Source organism: Augochlora pura, chromosome 2 (genome assembly GCF_028453695.1).
Source record: "Augochlora pura isolate Apur16 chromosome 2, APUR_v2.2.1, whole genome shotgun sequence".
Lineage (NCBI taxonomy): Eukaryota > Metazoa > Arthropoda > Insecta > Hymenoptera > Halictidae > Augochlora > Augochlora pura.
The window spans coordinates 15,567,154-15,589,362 of NC_135773.1; the positions used below are offsets into that span (position 1 = coordinate 15,567,154).

The window sequence follows — 22,209 nt, forward strand, 5'->3', positions numbered from 1 at the left end:
CCACGAGGGGGATATTGACGCGGGCTTCCGTTATCCAGCAGGTCCCGGCGCACTTTTCGCTGCTCGAAATTGCTCCGCTAAGGCTGCGGCAGCGCGCGCCGGACCGAAACTACTCCCTGGGATCCCGTCTCGCATCTATTACGACCTACGTATACACAATCCCGGGGCTGACTTTCTCGTTTCCGCCTCGCGGTATGTACGGCCTGGCTGCGGCCAGCGGTGGAAGCGTCTGCGTTGCCTCGCGCTTTCTTCGCAATTTTCTCGGCGGACGCCGATGCCGCGCCAGCCAGCTCTCGAACCGCAGAATTAGGGGCGGACGAATTTATTGCGCTCGCACCGAAACCATACAGGGTGCACCGCTAAAACTGTCTCGCAGGCCAATATCTCTTCATTGTCGTTGATGATACTCGAATATGCCAAAGGAAAGAATTGTATGGTTTCAACGGGCACGTGTTACGATCGAAGCAATGTATTTTTAAAGATCGTTTTTTTCGACGTTTCGAGGTCACCGATACTTTTTTTAAATAGGATTACATGTTTCTATTGTTATATCCTGATAGGTGGGATGAAGATAACAAGACCTTGCAAAGTTGCAAGATGCAAAATTGTTCAAAATTGCTAAATACAACTAACTACAAGAGAGAGAACAATGACAAATTTATTGTCATTTTTCTTATTTATTGCGACTTTGTTATAAGCAGTTGGATTCGTCTGTAATATTTAGTTACTGCGAGCTATTTTTATCGTGAGAAATAATAAAATTTTTATGTATTCCTAAGGTTTTAGTTATACATATTCGGCATCTCGGAGAAAAGTTCGACAAAGTGCGCGCAACTCGCGAAATTTTAAAATTTTCAATTTGACATGATACGTACAATAAAATGATAATCTATTGTGAATTACATTCGTATTAATATAAATTGACAAAAATATTCTGATCTTTTCAAGAAAAAACCAAACGTGATTTGATTCTATAGTGGAGCTGTAAAATATTGCAGTAAGTGCCACGTTACAAAATTGAATAAAAATGAATTTAACGAATTGAATTGATTAAGTGTATCTTCCACTTTTTCTTCGAATATTTGTTGAAGCATAAGATGCTAATAACAAAAATACAATAAATAATTATATTAATAATATCTACAATATCATGATATACGATAGAATACTAAATAATGTATATGTATTCGACCCAGCGAGACTTGAAAAAGTTTTCGACCGCAACTGGTTAACCCTTTGTACTCGAGTGATGACTCTAAAATCGCTCTATCACGTCCCAAGAAAATTCATATTTAAAAAATTATTAAGTGGAAAACTGTTAGAATGAGTTACAAGAATCAATTTCGTATGCATGAAAGTGCCCTTTGTTACATAAAATGGAAATACTGTGAGCCAGGAAAATTATTTCAGATTTACAGTTAAAATGACTTCGAGTGTAAAGGGTTAATATTGCTCGAATCCTTGAAGCCACGAAATGCGAATAAATAGTGGAATCGTAGAATTCGATATTTGTTCGCGAACTGCCCCTAACTCGGCCAGCCGACCGTGGGTCGCATAGAATCACGCATGGTATCGCTCGAGATTCGTGGAGGCTGCGGGGTGGCCGCGAGCCTAAGCGGGCAGCAGGCATCAGCGGCGAGCCGCACAAAGAAAAGGTCCTCGGAAAAAGCGTGGCCGGTATTGACAGGCGCGGTGAGAAATCGCCGGCTTAATTGCGAAAGAAACTGAGTGGCGTGGCGCGGCGTAGCGAGGCATCCCGTTCCCCGAGTTAAATATCCTGCGCTACCGGTTGCCGCGACCGGCTCCCAGAAAAACCGGTGGGTTTAAAGATAATGCTCGAGATCCGCGCGTTTTGCCTTGACCCACGAGCAGGATGCTCGTCGTCGTCGATCCGCCGCGACGGGACGCGAGGCGACGCGAGGCGACGCGAGGCGACGCGAGGCGATGCGAGGCGATGCGAGGCGACGCGAGGCGACGCGAGGCGACCGGTCGCTCGCTGCAAATGGGAAACAAGGCCGAGCAGCGACCGCGGGATTTAGAAGCCATTACCGCGTTCCTCCCGTTTTTCCAACGGCTCCCGGTTCACGCTGCTTGGCCGGCTGCGATCTCGACGTGGGTGGCACCGGGAGGACGGAATCCCTCCGAGGCGCCTTCCACCGGTGCGTTCCTTCTCGCGGTCTCGCCACTTTTCTCGGTCGACTCGCCGAGCCGCCGGATCACCGCGAAATCGACGCTAATTATCCGTCGAATACACGAACGCTTGCTATGAGAGCGAAAGTAATCAAAGCGGCGAGAACGGGATTCAAAATGGAAAAGGATATCGACAACGATTTTCGAATTTCTACAAGCGCTCTTTCTATCATTTTTTACTCCTTGCACTACAATAACGAGTCAGGCTCGCGACAAAATTTTTACGCATAATCTACTAAATATGAATATTCCTAATTCATTTCAAATCGAAACCAAATTTAATTCTTCTGTTATCAAAGTACAGAAACGATAGTAAATAAAGACAATACATGAAATAGGAATTGTCTAGTCCTATTAAAGAACGTATTAAGAATGAATAAATGCTAATAAATGCAAGGGGTTCAAAATGCAGGGGAAATTATGGAAAGAAATACCGTATGCGATTGCAATTAGCATGTTATTAGTACTAATACTAGTTATGTTGAGACGACGATGTTTCTATTTCAAAATTAGTTAAAATGACTGACGTTTAAAAAATAGAATAGTAGAATCTTTTTGTATTTATTGACTTATTATTCTTATTATAACTACTATATGCTGACAAGTATAATATCTATAATAATATAATTATTGTAATTGTCATTTTATGGTAGCTGTATGCGTAGTGGTATGTGTGAATATGTAACATCTTAAATGGAATCAAAAGTCTCTCGAATTATTATTATTATATTATAGTTGTAATATAATTATAGTAATAATAATTCGAAAAGCTTTCGATTTTGTCCATGATGTTACAAATTCACGCATATTGCTGTCAATTAGTAATGCAAATGAGCTGCTTACCTCGCCTTTTCTAGGATAGCATAACAATTACAGTAATAATTATAGTGATTGACTTTTTAAGCAGAAGTATCACACAAGTAATAGAATTCTTGTTCACACAAGAAATAGAAGTAATACATAAATACAGAATTTGTTTAAAACACGGAAAGAAATGTAAAGATCATTAATTATTAGTAGAAGTATAAATTACAGTTATTGATTTGATATTGTACAGTGTTTGACAGGTTATGAAAACACTCCATAATCATATCTGACAGACAAAACAGTTAATTTATCGATAAAAACTTAAATCTATAACGCATGACAATCTATTTGAATATAACAGTACTTATAATTAACAATAACATGAAGGTATGTTAATCTAAACAATAATGTTGATTTAGCAATTCTGTATAAAGCAAAAGCGTATATTAGTGTAGACATTTCTCTACTTGCAGCATCGGTAGCTTTTGCCATGCTTGTGTGGAATATTTCTTAACACATTCATCATTTTCCTTTTTTATTTTTATCATTTTTGTTTATAATAATGCAGTTAATCTAAAAATTCTTATAGTCAACGTATTTAACGAAGTTCTACCTATTTCAGAATAATATTTATATATTTTATAATTGCCTTTATATTATTTACTAATTCAGATAATTTCAACACATTATACAATCATATAATATACATAAAGAGTAGCCTAAAATATTGAACAATGGTAGCAACACTACGTAGGTCAATTGCTGGGTGAATACTGCCATAACTTTTTTTTAGTTATTGTCCAACACAAAATATCCACATTTTCTAGTCAAATAACTACTTTATTTTGTAAACTTTGCAGCATAAATCAAACATGTGTAATACTTAGACATGAATTGTTACAGATTTTGTTAACCTGATATAAGCAAATAGAACTGACTACTATAGCTGCAGTTTTTAGATCAAGTTAATGATTCCATGAAATCGAATATGCGTAATTAGTTTTAAATTTATTTAGGTATTTACAAAATGTAAATTACAACAAGATATGATCTATTCGGGACAAAACTATGTAGACCATAGAAATATTATTAAATGATTATTATTAAGCATTATCTCACGTTTACTAATTTTTTAGGAAAATGCTCTCTCACTGTTTACAGGCCATTAATTGTACACGCTACTCTAATATTTTCTTTTACGTATCCCGTGGGGCACAGAGAACACGTTTTTGAAAAGAATATTTGGCTCGTAATCCGTTTGCAAGTCCGTTGGTGTACGCGAAGCGCGACCGAACCCGGCTGATGTTCCCCTTGTTTTTGGTTTCAGCAGCAAAAATTCGTGAAGAGGACGGCCGAGGAGTTGGAGCCAGCCGGCGGCGGTAGCGGGGACGGTGGTTTCGGCGAGCCGCCTGTGAAGCTGCAATGCACGCAGGCGCAGCATCAGCACCAGCAGGGGCCGGGCGGCGGCGGCGGTGGCGGCCCCCATCACGGCCACGGGCAGCACCCGCCGGGCAACGGAGCGAACTCGACGGGCCCGACCCACGCGGGTGGCGGAAACGCCGGCGGCGGTGGCGGCGGCGGGAACGAGGGCCTGACCAAATTCTCGGTGGAGATAGTGCAGCAGTTGGAGTTCACGACGTCGGCGGCGAACTCGCAGGCGCAGCAGATCTCGACGAACGTGACGGTGAAGGCGCTGACGAACGCGTCGGTGAAGAGCGACCTGCTGAACGCGTCGTCGTCGCCGAAGTCGGGCCCGGACACGCCCGCCTCGGCCACCTCGAGGTCCCAGACCGGGAACAACGGCAGCGGTGGGCCGGGGCCGGGCAGCGGTGCGACGACCGGCCCGGGCGCCGGCGGCGGTGGCATCGGTTGCGTGGACATCGGGAACTTGGTGGAGTGCAAGCAGGAGCCTGACAACGAGTTCGTGGACCTTGAACAGTGCGCGGCGGCGTTGGAGAAGGATGCGGCTGCGAACGGCGGCGGGTTCCCCGGGTTCTCGGACTTTATGGGCGACGACACGGGCGACGAGATCATCACGTCCGACGCGTTCAAGGACCTGATCTCGGAGATCTCGGACTTCCATCCGGAGTTCATGAAGGACTTCGACTTCGAGGACAAGATCCCGGTGGAGGCGCTGGCGAACAACGCCGCGGTGGCCGCCGCGGCCGCTGCGGCCGCCAACAATAACAACAACAACAACAGCATAGCGACGAACAACGGGCAGATCAAGATCGAGGACGACAAGGACGCGATCCACCAGCAGCACGCGAACACGAACAGCAACAGCGTGAACAACGGCACCGCCAACAACAACGGGAGCTCCCTGCCCGCCAACTCGAGCCCCGGCGGCCTCGGCTCCGCCCAGTACTCACCTGCCAGGCTGCCCTACTCGGGCCTCGACTTCAAGTCGGAGATGAGCCCCGCGGCTCAGACCCTCAAACAAATGGCCGAGCAGCACCAACACAAGAGCCAGCAACTCGGCCTCGGAGGCTTCAACCCCGGCGCGGCCGCGGCGGCCGCCGCCGCCAGAGGGCCGACCGCCAGGTCGCCTTACGCCGAGTTCCCACAGTTCGGCGGCACCTCGGATTACCTCGGCAGCCCCGGAAGCACTGGTCCGCCCGGTGGACAAGCCCAAGCGACCACCGGTACCGGCTCCTACCACAAGAACAACGGCACTGCCGGCTTCCAAAGCCAGCAGACCAACGACATGTTCGTCGGCTCGCAGACCCAGTTCGCCCAGGGCCTTGCCGACATGAAGAGACCACAGCCCGCCACCGGCGGCAAGCCCAGCATGCTAGGACCTACCGGCGGCTACAAGCAGCAGTATTCCCCGTACGGCGGCAGTCCCGGATCGATGCCTAATCACGGCAGTCCCGGGTATCCGCTGCCGCCCAGGGGATCCCAGGGCGCCGGACCCAATCAGACTGGATCGCAAGCACCCTTCACCAGCTCCACGCCGCCGAGGCCTCCCTCGGGATCCGGCACCTCTTCCCTGCAAATTAACCAGGCGCAGCAGCTACATATTAACAACCCCGGACATCAGATTCAGGTTAGTGGAGATACTGTTCTAATCGAGGCAACCTCGTGCCTCGAACTCTTCATTATTGGCGTGTATTGGAGGTTCTTCTTAACACATATTCGTGCGGCAATTTGTTGCACCGCCATTCATAGAATGCCGTCATTTTTTCAGACTATCTATCGAAATGATATGTAACTTGTTAAAAATAATATATATTTTTCAAGGATGGTTATAATTATACCATTTTTCGTTCAAATGATCTCTGTTTAGTAAATGTTAGAATTTAATTTGTTTAGAATTACAGGTTATGATGATTTGTAGCAACTCCAAAATTTATTTTACTCGTCTTTTAGCATTTTAACGTGCACGATTTACATTTCTGACATATTGGCGACCAGGATCACACACACACGTGACTTTACGAAAATTTGTAGGATTAGAATCGATTGTGCACAGTTTTTTATAAAAATGTTTCGTAATTATATTATGAATTAGATTCGTTCTATTTATATTATCAATAATAGATCGGCAGGGTCCCGAATACGACTAGGGTGTATTGTTTAATAACAATTACTAGGTTAAACCTCTTACGATTTTTATAATAATATACGTTTGAATGAAGGAGTTTCTATAAAAATTTATGATAAAACAATTTTTTAACATCAGAAATTGTGAAAGAAAATATTGAGAACCGGTCATTTGGACTGATTTGAAATCATTTTAACTGGCTCTGAAGTTAATAAATCAATGGATTACAGAATCATTGAAAATTTAATTTTTAAAAGTTAATTGTTACCTCAATCCATTGCAATTTCATAACTTTATTCAGATTTGCACCAGCCAAAAATGTCGAAAAAGTAATTGACGTCTCAATAAACTTCGCAATAGTAAATCAACTGAACAAAATACTTTGATTTTATGAAATTTTTGAAGCCAGTGTGCTGGGCACGTCAAAGTGTTGAGACGTAATTCAACGTTATAAAATATAAAACAATGCAAATATTTTTATCGAATTTAAAAATACTATTCCATTACTTTCGTCGCAACAAAGTAATTATTAACCCCTTGCACTGCGACTCCTTTCATACTGCGTTGATTAGCACTTATTTGTTCTTTGTAACTCCTTGCTGTACTTTAACGAGTCAGACTCGTGATGGAGATTTATAACAATAATCTGTTAGATATGAATGTTCATCGGTTCCTTTAAGTAGGAATCAAATTTTATTCTTTAGTCACTGATATTTAAACGTTCGAGTAAATGTAAGCACACGATAAATATAAAATTCCTTTTTACACTATAATAGCGAATTAATATGAATAATACATTTCAAAGAAGAAAGGAAATCTCCATGTAGATGTTTTTTACCTTGCAAACAATGCAGACATCTTTTATTTTGTATAAGAAACCCGCTATCCATTTGTCAGGCTCAAATTGTTCGACAGAATTGCAATTCTATTCCTCGATTCACCTCGGAGTTATTTTTCGCGGCGCTCGATCGTCGAAGTAGAATGCGATCGGTTTGGTCAGACGAGCGATGACCTCGCTTCGCTGCATCGTTTCCAAGAGGGTGCGGTGACAAACTTGTTGAATGTCCGATTCTTAGTGCAGTAGATTGTTCGGAGGAATGTCATCAATTACTTTGGAAAGCACCCTTAACGTTCTTTGCTCCCTTAACGTTTAACATCCGGTTTCCCAGTTAGTGGAGTAACTTGTTGCGAAATACCCACGTTCTCTGCTGTTTGATAAATATTGCGAGACACATATTACCGGTGTACATAGCAAATGGGGCAACATGGACCAGCTGTGGCCCAGTAAATGGAGAGTCATGCGAATTTAGCGCGGCACTCAACGAATAACCCCTTGTCTTACAATTTCTTCCGCGGCCACTCCGCTTATAGTACCTTTATCATTAATAATTTCCAACATGGAACAGAGAATCGTAATTTCGTATTTTCTTAGGACAATATACACGAGCAACGGAAATGGATAATGTTCGTTACATTTTGTTCCGTATCCTTATCGCAACTGCGTCTCGATATTATGATGACTCAAACGCAAATTTAGTATATATTCTATTAAGTTTAAATACAATTTAAAATAAATTTAATTATTTATTGCGAATAGATTTAAATAAAACGTAAAGTTGGTTTTTATTCTATTAAATACGAATCAACTGCGGTGTCTGATCATGATCTACCGTTTCTACTAGTTGCAAATAGTAATGCAATAGTTTCTAACCTCATGTTAAAAGTATTGATAAAAATCGTTGCGTCCAAGTTTTTTTTTAAATATACTTCCATGTTTATAATGATCTTAGCAACCAATAGTCAATGAAAAATGATTATAATAATGAATAATGAATGCGGTAATGAATAATCACTGAAAAATGATCGTAGTAATGGAGGATCAATGTCGAATCATCGTGGTAATGAACAGTCAATAAGTAATGATCATAGAACGAATTATGAAGAATTGCATGACAAAGATGATAATGATGGAAGTGTAATAAACGATCAATAAATAACAATCGTGATAGCGAATAATCAGTGAACAATGATCGCGTTAATAAACAATCAATGAAGAATGATCAGGGTAAAGAATAATCACTGAACCATCATAATGGTAATGAAAACCCAATGAAAAATAATGTGCAATAATGAACGATCAATGAAGGATAATCATTGTAATGGACAAATAATGAATAAATTATGAAGAATTACGTGATGAAAGAGTATCGTGGAATATGCAATCAATAAAGAATGATCATGATAATGAAAAATCAACTGAAAATATTTGCAATAGTGAACGATCAATGAGGAATGATCATTATAACAAACAATCAATGAATAAATAATGAAGACCTATATGATGATAATGATGAAAGAGTATCGCGTGATAAACAATCAATAAAGAACGATCATGGTAATGAAAACCAGTGAAAAGTGATTGCAATAACGAACGATCATTGAAGGATGCTCATGGAAATGAACAATCATTGAATAAGTTATGAAGAATGATATAAGTATCGCGCAATGAACGACCAATGAAGAAAGCGTCGCATAATGAACAATCACGAAGAAAGGATCGCAGGAAGGACGTCCTCGTCAGAATTCCATGCGCGTGTCGTTTGGAGGCCGAATGATATCTGTTGCGTCGCGACGACACGTCTATTTTTGTCGAGGACGGCGGCGTCACGAGTCGACGTTGGTGGTGGCGACGACGCCGGTGTCGCGACGCCGGTGGTGGTGGTGGCGACCGGGGATGGTGGTGGTAACGACGTCGCCGCGACGCGCCGGTCGCGTCGCCAGCGAAGGGGCTTGCTATCGATGCTCGTTGGCCAGCGATGGCACAAACTTCGATCAGAAACGGACATTTAATCCTTCGCTCGAGCAGGACAACTGCTTAACCCCTTGCCGTACCATTTTCTTTACAATTGCTATGATTAGAATGTTTTCGATTTCACTAATTTTTTCGAAGAAAAAGGAATTTTATATTTATACTCATATTATTTATATATAGTGTTATATTATTTTTTGTTTACATTTGTTATTTACTTATTTTATAATTATTATAAAAAGGATTTTTATATAATTTTATATTTACGTAATTCTGTATTCATAAAGTACATTTATGATGTACTTGCATCAACTTGAACGTTTAAATATTGGTGACAAGAGAATTAAATTTAGTTCCTATTTAAAGGAGCCGATGAACATTCGTACCTAACAGCTTATTACTAGAAATCTCCGTCACGAGTCTGGCTCGTTAAAGTACGGCAAGGGGTTAATTGAGCTTAGTTGAATTTTCATTCGATCGGATATTTTTATTCGCACGTTATCGAATGAAATCATATTTATTAAATTTATTATCTCTTACCCGTGTTCCGAATCAAATTTCGTCCAACTCCAATAGGTACGCGCACAACCGTAGTTCTAATAATTATTATTAATAATTCGATATTAGTATAATTATATGAATAAACTCGAACAATGATAAAGTTTTTGAGCTGCAATTTTGGCTATGGTTTCTGTATATGATCTTGAAGTGAATTTGGTATCGAATTTTTCGATCTGTTTTTTTTCACCAGAAAACAAGTTTTTTATGAAGGAAAATATTAATCCTGATTAGCTCATGTTTGTTATAAATACATAAAATCCGCGATCTAGTTATTATCATACCGATGTTTTTCTGAGGTCATTATTGTCATACACTCGTATTCGTATTCTTGCTATTAGTACCCTTTCTGTAATACAGGACTCCAATAGAACCATCGATACGATAAATCTAATAGATAAATCAGTCGATGTCGTCTGACTTTCGCGTATCATCGCGAAGATAATTGTAATACTATTATTAGTATAAAAACTAATAATAAATAATAAGTTTCATTTGATAAACATAATGTTTAACATAATTGTAAATTTTTGCAACTTCGAAAGTGTTGCAAACTACAAAATGTAGAGGGCATATAAACAACAACCTTCTGATAGTTTGGTAAAAAAATGTTTCCTATCACAGTTAATTAGTATTTAAAGAAATTGTTTAAATTTTAAAGAATATTACTTATATTCGAAATTATTATCAATAGAAGAACAAGATCACTATTATATTGTTAAATGGAACTAAGTAATTTTAACTTTACAATACTGTAAGCGACGTCGAGACGAATTCAACGATCTAGAACATGATGACTTTCGGCCGGCATTGAAAGAAAAATTACCATAAATTGATTACCGCAATATATAAAATAATTCGGCGATATATAACTTCAAGACTTATAAATACTGTTATCCGTTATTGCTGTCTTTAATTGAGGCGACACTAATTACATGCACATATTTAACATACGTGTTTTCAATATCGTTTTATATTGATTTCTCCTTTGTTTGATGTGTTAAGTTCTGAAATTAAATAAACGAACATTTTTACAATAATATTTACGTTTATTTGGTTTCGAAAATTGTTTTTCAATGTCATTTGAAGCTCATTATGCAGCAAAGTTGTTGAATGTAGTATGAAGTTAAAATTACTTTTAGTTTCCTTTAATAATAGAATGGTAACCTTATTTTCTTATCAAAAATCAATTTGCTCTCATATTGAAGCAATTACAGTGTCTCGTCGGTTAAATACTAATTAACTTCGACAGGGAACTTGTTTTTATCATACCATGGGAGCTGAAAAATCGTGAAGAAAAAATTTGTGCCTCGCACCTGCATTCATTTTCCATGGTTTTTATTATACATTAATATAATAGAATATAGTTATGTTTATAAATGTAAATATAAATAATATTCGCGAAGCTTGTCCGGTCGTTCCGCGATTCCGGATCGACGCTATCGCTACTCGGCGTGCCGGCGTGGCTCGGCGCCGAGTCGGGGGACGCGTATCGGCGGCGTCACGAGGGCGCCGCGACGCGCAACAAGTAGTCTCTGCCCCCCCCCCCCCCCCCCCTCATCCTCGCCCCCACGCGCACACGTCCCCAAGTTTTCCCTCTCGGCGGACGACGGCCCCCACTTTCGCAGCGGCGTTTGCCATAGGGGGTTACCACAGTGGAACGAGGAGGATCGAGTACGACGGACGGAGAAGGGCGGCTGCAGAACCGTGCGCAACCGGCGTCGCGACGCCGTTGCCGTTGCCGTCGCCGTCGCCGCCACCGCCACCGCTGCCACCGTCTGCTCGATTTAACCTGCGCCTACAATCCGCCGCGTCAATACGCTCCGCTTCGGCCGGTAGTCGCGGGACTGCACTCGCGACAACCTGCACGCCACGCTGCCGTCGAAACGAAACGAGGCGCGGCGCGTCGCGGCGGGGTCCGTCCGCCGATTTATTTCCGAGCCCCGAGCTTTATTTATAACGAATCGCGCCGCTGGAAACGGTAACGCGTCCACCGTTTTTCGCGCGGACGTAATGCCGTTGATCTGATGCCCGATGCAATTGCTGTCCCCCCCTCCCCCTCTCCCCACTATTTATGCAGCAGATTATTATTGAAAACGTTCTTCAGCTTTCTACCTTTCAATCCTGCGTCGTTCTATTTCCCGTTGCGGATTTTTCTCAACCAACCCTCGGAACACGAACTATTAGCATAACTGTGCTATAAACGACATATAAAATATAAATAATTTAACATGTTCGTCGCCCAGTATGAATCAATCGAGTTTCTAACGAAACTTTGACATAACGTTATAATTTATGTATTAACCCTTTGCATTCGAAGCCATATTAACTGTGATTCTAAAATAACTTTTCTGACATACTACTGTGAACAGAAAGTAAGGTGAAATTGTTTATAAAATGTAAATTCTTTATTTATTCTTACAAATCAATTTCATCTCCTTCAAAGTAATCCCCGTCCGCTAAAACGCACTTTTGCCAACGCTTTTTCCAGTTCTAGAAACAGTCGGAATAGTCTTTTTCCGGTGTAGCCTTTAAAACCTTTTTACGATTCGGTTGTTATCTCCTCAATCGTGTCAAAACGGCATCCCCGCATTGGCCTTTTGAGTTTGCTGAATAGCCAGAAGTTGCACGGAGCCAAATCAGGCGAATACGGTGGTTGCGGAACGATATGAGTCAAGTTTTTGGCAAAAAAAGTCGCGAAGAACCAATGCAGTTTGACATGGTGCATTATCGTGATGACTTTTGCTTGTTCACAAAAACACGTGCAACTCGAAGATAATTAAACCTTTTGACAAACAGACAATTGGCAAATGTTATAGACAGTCCTACCAACCTAGGAAAATAAAAATAAAAAAAGAATAAATAAAGAATTTACATTTTATAAACAAATTCACCGTACTTTTTGTTCACAGTGTTATAGCATTTCCATTTTATATTACAAAATGTATTTTATGCAGGTGAAATTGATTCTTGTAGCTCATACCAACAGTTTTACTATCAACAATTTTTTAAATCTAAATCTTGTTAGTATAAAAATTATTTTGGAACGTGTTAGAATAATTTTAATGATGTCTCAGAATCACCATTCGAGTGGAAAGGGTTAAATACGACAATTACCATTGAAATACTAATACCAATTTTAAAATGGAGAAAACTGTTTCCCCTAATCGTGAAAGGGTTATTTGCCGAAATTGGAATAATTAAGGGAATGATTTAAATATTCTGAGTCAATATTGACACAGACAATGGCTTGAGAGGGTTAATTTCGAACGGCTCGTTGTTCTTATTATTGCCATGGATTAACATTTATTTTATAGATACTTTGCACAAATTGGGTTATTCTTCTGCATTCTAGATGTACAGTAAGACACGAACGTATTCGATCGCCTTTTAACCCTTTGCGGACGGAGGCGCTCGACGGGCGAGCGTCGCTGTGGACAACGGGTATTGGAGCGCGCAGTACAGAAAATATTCAAGTCGCGCGTTTGCGTTATAGAAACTAAAGCTTTATTTAAATAAGTTTTTCATAAAATTTAACAAAACCATAATCAAACAAATTTAATCGTGTTTACACAGGAGACTTTTTATATTCTTGCTTTGTGTGGTATAGCTCGAAACAATCACCTATATACAAGGTATAATTCTCGTAGCGTGAGAATTGGGCGGATATATCCGACACCCGTCCGGTAAGGGTTAAAACACAATAACTATTGTATATACTAACTCAATAATCTTCAAACCAAAACGAATGACTCGATTCTTTCCTTAAATGATAAAATAACTAGTCTGTTAGAGTAAAACGCATTCTTCTAATTCTGCTTATAAGTTATAGTTCGCGATTATCGAGTTCGCACGATTAGTTCGATTAATTATAGTTCGCGCGATTATCGAGCGAGACGATGCCGTTCCATGTCATGCCAAAAGAGTCGTTACATTTAAAACTTTGTAAACGAGTTCCCTCGTGTCTCTGCTTGTTCGTACGTAGGTCGAATGGCAGGTGCCCCCTCCTTCGCCGCACCTTCGACGATATTCACGAGGATCATCGTTACGATTTCGTTCTGTTTGTATATAGTGATCAAGGTGACCAGTGATTTCGCGAATGTTGTCTAAAGCGAACCGGTGTGTTCTCTCCTTAACGATTGTAGAGCAATCTCGCGTAGCATTTTGTATCGCGGGTTACTTCTTTGTGCGTTTCTTAAACTAAATTCCTAATTTATTGTGGAGGTCCCAGGAACCAGTTAGGAACCTGGCTTGACCTCATCTTCGCAAAGGTGTTCAACTATCTCGGCGTTCTAAGGCGCCGAGGTGCCTAGTTAAAGGTTTCCGATGCAACAGTTTGGTTCTTCGTGTCGGATAATAATTGTGGAATTCGGTGAAAGTGGTAATTCGAGATCGCGGGTGAAAATTTTGAAAGATAACGGACACCGTTCAAAAGTCGGGACTAGAGACTCTGTGACAATACGTGCGAGGTCAATGCTACGGAACTCATCGTCGATATGAGTACTTCGATAACGGACACGTTGGAAGCTATCCGAGAAGAGCAGATTAACGCTTTCGTTCAATTAAACAAAATATTGAACAACACGAAGAAGAGGGGAGAATGCAACTTCACCGTCTCGTACCTGGAGACTAGGATACACCTGTTCCAGAGGGCCTGGGCGAAGATCATGCATCTAGACAAAAATATAGATACAGTGTGGGGGACGACCGAAAACAAGCAGTATCTCTCGTACTACAAAAGGGAAACCTTGGAACGAACGGATATGATCTACCAAGAAGGAATGGAGTACCTGCGCGTTCACCTTTCGCGTCTGAAGGCTCCAATGCCTTCGTCGCCGGCCAACTCCACCATAATGTTGCCTGACACCCAGGTGAGTCGCGCAGATTTAGTCAAACTCTCGAGGATTGACATCCTGTGTTCCCATGGGGATCATTATAAATAACGTTCGAGGCACAGTTCATTCATGCGATTGTCGTCGCAAATCAAACACTGACGGACTCCGGACAGTATCGATATTTTCTCAAAGCCTTGAAAGGAGACGCGCTCGCGACTTACGAATTAATATCGAAACATGCAGTGACTTCTAAAAGTATTCGGACACTAGTATAACTTCGACTTCCACGCCATATATTTAACACGCTCGAATTTTTATGTTTTTATTATTGAATGCCTGTTTATTATGGCGAGATGAAATAACATAAACCTATTTTGCCCTACCTATTTTGCGAAGTATAAGCAAAATAAGCAGACATGCGTGACCCACCGCTGATGCGCGTGTTAACACGTTAACGCCGGCACCGATATTTACGATTTTCTCTACGAGTCGGCGCCCGAAATTTACAAAAATTAAATAATTATGTTAAGTTTATAATATTGAATTTCTATGTTTTTACTATTGAATATCTGTTTATAATGTTCAGATAAAATAACATAAACCTATTTTTATAGTATCAATTTTGTGAAACACAAGCAAAATAAACAAATGTATGTCGCTCACGGGTCTGACACGTATGACCCACCGGTGGGTCAAGCCGGCGTCAACGTGTTAAATAAATATGTATTGACAGGAAAAAAATCCTTCACGGTATATTAAGTAGAGTATATAAATGTTAAAATAGAACAAACTTTCGATTCAGTGTTAAATTTTACTATTAACTCGGGTTGTACTTGCGATGTGCTGCAGCTAACAGGGTTCATATCAGCCGTGCGAGCACGGTACCAGGAAGCATCGATGGGATACTGAATGAATCTCGGGGTTCAAATGTTTGCGATCAAGATTCGGACTTCGCCTTTGCACTTTTCACAACGTAAGAGAGACAATGAAACAATGAAGGATAGATAACAAAACAATCTGTAATCATTTGATATTTGATTTTTTCTTGATGGAACGTTTGCTAATGGAATCGTAAGGTTTTTCTAATTAAAATAAGATCAAATACGATATAATTTTTATGAGATTATATTGATTTTTATGAAATCTGTTAATGTACTCTTCACATTAATATTAACATAAATATTTTAGGAAACCAGTAACTGATACAAGGCTAACTGTTTTAACACTTTACTGACCAGTCATTCGGCCTTAAACATTTCTGTTATTATAGGGTAATTAAATCTACTAACACTTTTACATTAATGTAACATTAGCATTAAACAATATTTATTTTATTTTCATTGTATCTGTTTTATTAGTCGCGATAGGTACTTAATATTTACAAAATTATGTAACAATATTTGAGCTTACAGTAGCTCAATGTTCCATTTTAATTTCCCTTTTTATTTCATTTATTTTATTAATCGCGAAAGATATCTAATATTTGTAAAATTATATAACAATATTGGAATTTACAGCAGCTCAATGTTCAATTGATGTTTTTGTTTCTATTGTATTTATTTTATTAATCACGAATGATATTTAATATTTAAACGCATATAATAATACCGGATCTTACAGTTACAGAACACATTTATCTGAATAGTAATTAAGAAATTATTGATTATCGATTCACAATCTATCGGTCGAGGTAAGAGGACGATTTATAGGCTACCGATCGGTAAAGCCTATATGTATAGTTATATATAGTTAACTAGAAAGTTCTAAGAAAGCAAATGTAGGTTTCTGAGAAAATTCAGATTGCGGGAAAAATCCTCGGCGAAGGGTAGAGGGGAAAATGTTGAGGGAGGAGCCGATCGAGAAAACGATTCCCGTTCCTCGTCCGCCCGATTGTAGAAAATCTCCCGACTATTGTGGTCGTTTCGAGCAGATCTTATCCGGTCGCGTCCCCCCGTTCCGGGCGCCGAAGCCGCCGAAACGTTCCTACTCTCTGTCCCAGTCGCGTATGGACACGTCCGTCCCTCGTAAATCACGGCTGCCATGCGAACGTATTTGCATCTGAATGCGTCGCGGCGAACGACGCGAGCGACGCGACTCCTTCCTCGACGTTTCCCGTCTTCGAACCCCGATTATGCCGTTCCCGACGATTCTTTTCACTCGCGGCGCGCTGCACTTTCATCCGTCGCATCGCCACTGTCGCGCGCGCATCGCCACGCGGTTTGACAAGACGAATATAGAGGAACTGTATCTACGAAGAACAGCGTAACTATACCGAAAGAGATGTCAATGTTTGACAAAGAGATGTCAACAAAATATTTATTGTAATTATTTCTTGTATTTCGTTATATACATATATTAAAATGTTCACGTTGCAATGTATAGAAATACAATCTTCTTGTACAGTTTCATTTAACCACATAATTATTTAAACATATAATTAATTAATTAATGTTCTTAAAGTTAATTTTCGAACATTCATGCAATTAACTGATGATCGTTCTTACAATTCATCAACGCACGTTTTTCTTGTAATTAATTAACACTAACCATATCGAGCGTTAAAAGTGACATGATTATGCAAATTACGGTATTGAATTTATTTACAATTTTTTGATATTATTCCATTGCGCTCGAAGCTATTCTAAACAAATTTTGATAATTCTTTAATACTGGTACTGTGTACTAGTATCATGTATATAGTCCTAAACTCATGTATATTGTTTTATGACAATGTCGTGGCTGGATTTATTTAAACTGCTTACAGTTGTTATTATAACATATGGTTGAATGAAAAAGTTCGTCTATGAATTTCTGACAAATATATTTGTACAGAAATTGTAACAGAAAGCAATAGGAAACCAGTCGTTTTTTCATTTGGTAGTTCTAATGTTAAATAAAAAACAATATAATAATGTAACAAGTGCTTTAATCCTTTGTACTCGAGGACTGCGGAGCGAAGCCATTTAAAATTATTTTCGGACTCGAGCGCTCCGCCACAGAGACAATGAAGAACTTAAAAATAAATAGCTTAAAATAAAATTAAGTAATAAAATTTAAGATTTTGAATAGCTCCGCATCGGAGCCCTCGAGTGCAAGGAATAAATTTATTGGTTTCCAATAGATGTGTTTATAATTTCAATTATTGTAAAATAAGAATATCGTACAATCTTTTACAATTCCTATATTAAATAAATATAATCAGCAATTTCTAATGGAAGCATCTTTATAATATCAACAATCTTGAAATAAAAATGATGAAACCGGTGATTTCACAGGCGATGGCGGTCTAAAAGCGATGCCTAGACCTAAAAACGATAAGGGTTTCCTTGTAAGAATGACAGGGTAGAATTGGTTTAAATCTTTCACAATTTCTATAACAATATGTGCCTGAGAAAAATAAATAAATTCAACAATTCCTAATGGAAGCATCTTCACGATATCAACAATTACGAAATAAAAATTGTAAAATCGGTCTTTTCACAACCCGTTGCCGTTGAACAACGTTCGCGTATTGCAGCGACGAAAAGAACGTCATCTCTCCCGATCACAGCCGATTTCCCCAACTATAATGGAGCTTTCCACAAAAATCGAGCACCTCGAACGGAACGAAAACTGTATCGGCATGAAGGAAGTTGGCCGCGCACGTGTCGCAGCCCGTATTCCTTGACTTCCGTTCTCGGGACAGCCCGAAAATTTCAAGCAGCGTCGTCGTCCGGTCGGAGAGCGCTATCTCGCCGGGAATTTGCATATCATTCCGCGATGGCAGCGAACGCGTAAAAGAAAACACAGAAGCGAAGACGGGTCGCCGTTTCCCACGTTACGTTTCTTCGCCTGCCAGACAGAGACACCTCGTCTTTCCATCGGGGGGTTAATCGGGGTATCGCGCCGGAAGTCCCGAAGCAGCCTAAAACGAGTCGAGCCGCAATCGAAGCTCTCCCCGGCGCGTTCCTCGCGCGGAAAGCTGCCGGTGTTGTACCGACCACGAGCTCTTATCGAATCGAGACGGTGACACCTGGAATGCAAACGAGCATTTGAGTCCAACATTTAGGTCAACGACGCCGCGCCGCGGGGACTAAATGAAAAAGTCGTGCCAAAATCGAAGTACTTCTGATAGCAACGAGACAAACCGATGCGGTTCCTTTTACGTTCAAGCTGTGAGGTGTCGTAGAACAAGGATAGAATTGAATAAATGCGGTGCAAACTGTTTTTAGCACTTTACCGACCAGTCAATCGGCCGTAAACATACATATATTTTCACAACATTAGCATTACACAGTATTTATTTTATTTTATTTTATTTATTTTATTCGTCGCGAACGGTATCTAATGTCTAAAAGATTATATAATAATACCTTAATATGAGATAATAAATAATTGATTATCCCGACAACCGATTCACAGGTTATCGATCAGGAAAAAAAAGCCGATTTATAAGCTATCGGCCGGTAAAGTGTTAACCTTGATCATTTATGATAATTATGGTTTATCTAGTACCACGTTTATTTGGAATTTTTTTAATGACGTGTTATATACACCGTTTCCCGTAGATTTTGACACGCTCCATTTCAAGCTTGTTGCAAAATTTATCTACCACCTCAGGGTTTCGACAAAAATCAATGGTAATGCTAAAGAAATCGCGATTTTTTTCGTTGAAATGATTTGATATCTCGCTGATTTCTTTTTGAAATCCTAAAGAGTCAGGAGAGTGGTATAGATGCACACGTAAACAAATATATAATGCCCCACGCTAAACGGTATCGCCATCTTCTATGAGCAAAAATAAAAATAAAATAAGATCTAAACGTAGACGCAAAAATAATTCATTAAAAAATTATAAGGCAAACATGTAATAACAATGGACTGATTTTCGTTTCATGTAGAAATATAGTAGTACTATAAGCGGCTAATATTAGTGGTATTTCTCTTATCTGCGGTTACTTACAAATATCGTGTGAAACATTTTTTAGTATAATCGAACTCGAAGATATTTGATTAGATTGATTTCACATGTTGAGCGCCGTGTCGATCAAATATGGGTGACACCAATTTCTGACCAATCTTGAAACTTCATTTTTATTGTAATATATTTGAACAAATTGAATTTGACGAGAATGTTTCGAATGCGAAAGAGTTCTAATACCATCCCCTATGATAAATGTTAACTTTCTAACTTCGCTTGAATTCATTAAATTTGTTTAACTATGTGGAGATTTTAGTGGTCGATTGTCGGCGCTCAATGTGTTAAATGGGTCACCGTCTATATGCGCGAGTAATTTTTCACCGAAGATACGAAACAAGGAGATCGTCCATCTGGATATTATCGAATTCGAAGCTGTTAAAATCCGCGGCCAAATACGAGGACTTCGGTGTCGGAAAGATCGCGTGGGTGAGAAAATCCTGGCCGGCGGTAGAATTTGATCCGCATCGCCGGCGACGCTAAGGATCCGAGCCCCGGGGGATGCTGACACTCCCGAGGGCTACACCGCCGTCCCTTTCTTTTTCCCTGAAAGCCCTCGAAGCAATTTCCGCGGTCGAAAAATCGAGTTTAAGAGGTCGCGCCATCGCGACGCGTTAAGAAATAGATCAAGTTTGGGAATTCGTTCCGTGTAATGCAATTTTAATCAAATTTTCCTTTCAGGTGATTGCTAGACCGCGGATCTTCATGCCAAATAAAAATTGTCCAAACGATTGTGAGAAACGGGAGTTGAATAAAAGTAAATTATTTCTTTTAGTAATTTTGGTAAACTGAAGACAGCGCAACTATATTATTAAATTCTTTTTATGAGTTCGTAATTTTATATTTCAGCCATTGAATTGTCATGAATGCATAACGTTTGCATGTTCAGTAATTAATATAGTGAATTGTCCTTTAGCTTACAAATAAAAATTGATGATTGAGGAAAAGATACGATTACTCGAGCCTCGCTGCTTGTTTTTACAGTTGTTGACATCGACGATTGTAAATAATTATTTTAATATTATATAAATAGTAATTTCAATACTATATAAATAATAATTAATAATATATAAATAATAATTAAACAATTTTAATAAACTGAGGACAGTGCAACTATATTATTAAATTATTTTTATGTTCATAATTTTATATTTCAGCGATTGAATTTTACCATGAATACATCAATTTCGCGTGTCCAGTACATAATTAGTACAATAAATTTCCCCTAATTGTCCTTCAGTTTGTATACAAAAATTGATGATTATATAGTCAAGCCTCGCGGCTCGTTTTTATACTTGCTGACAATTGGTGACTATAAAAACGAGCTGCGAGAGGTTCGAAGAATTCACTTGATTATCCGTTTTAATTTACAAGCTAAAGGACAATTGGGCAGAATTCACTCTAAATTAAAAATTTAGTATTTGTAAGAGAATATAAATGGAGATTTCAGCTTCCTTTTTCAATTTTTTGAAAGTTAGAATCATACGAAATGGCGAAGTTATTCGTTGTATCTGTTATTGGAAAGTAATAGCATATTATTATTTTATTTATTTACTTATTATAGATCACATAACCTTGAAATCCGAATTCAAAAAACGGTGTTTATTCGTAAATTACAAACTAATACCCAAAATGTAGCGTGCGAGTTTTCAATTATTTAAATAATTGTCAAAATGGCCACAGTTGTTAATAAAAGACGTTACTTCTTTCATTAATACATTGATCTTAAATAATAGTATAAAACGTTGCTTATTGGATTAACAAATGTATTGTTACTAAAACATTAATTTTTCGATGCAAACACAGTTTTTGTTTAGTAAAAGATTGCTCTCTCGATTAAAAGTATTGCTTCTTTGATTAAATTATTAATTCCTACACTGAACATTGTCTTCTTCATTAAAATATTGATTTTTATTAAACATTGAAATATAAGACATTGTTTTTCGATCGAAAGCTTGACTTCTTAGATTCAAACATTGATTTTTATGTTAAAACATTTTCTTCCTTATTAAAATATTGATTTTTATACTAAAACATTGCTTTTGCTATTAAAATATTAATTTCTCTATTAAAGCATTGCTTTTTCGATTAAAAGCAAAGCTTCTTTTTATTAAAATGATGATTTGTCAACTAAAACATTGCTTTTTCAATGAAAATATCACTTTCAATCATTCAAATAATTGTCAAAATGGCCACAGTTCAAAAAGAAAGCAGCTGTTACTGAAATGCTTGTAAAAATAATTAAGCAAATATCACACAAAAATTTATACTTTAACACTAAACTTACCACCGAATGACCTGTTTTACATTTCTCATTTCACAATTATTAAAATGATAAAGCTGCAGAATATATTTCTTCATTCAGGCTCGCGCTATAATAAAAATTGCGAAATATTTAAATAACTTCTACCCTGTAATTCTTGCGTAATTCTTAATTTTGATTAGTCACTTTTCGACCTTAGTAGGTTTAGCGTTGAGAAACTGATAGAATAAATATTGTGTTTTT

General features: G+C 39.0%; 1 protein-coding gene across 5 annotated transcripts in view; it reads left to right on the forward strand.

Annotated features, from left to right (window-relative positions):
- Mam (neurogenic protein mastermind) overlaps positions 1 to 22,209 on the forward strand; it is a 429,033-nt gene that overhangs the window by 290,552 nt on the left and 116,272 nt on the right. For 3 of the 5 annotated variants that reach the window (XM_078195843.1, XM_078195846.1, XM_078195858.1), the window contains one exon: positions 4,325 to 6,046. In XM_078195843.1, the coding sequence (XP_078051969.1) occupies positions 4,325 to 6,046 (1,722 nt within the window). The remainder of the gene's footprint in view (positions 1 to 4,324; positions 6,047 to 22,209) is intronic. The other 2 variants (XM_078195853.1, XM_078195861.1) reach the window with 1 other exon arrangement.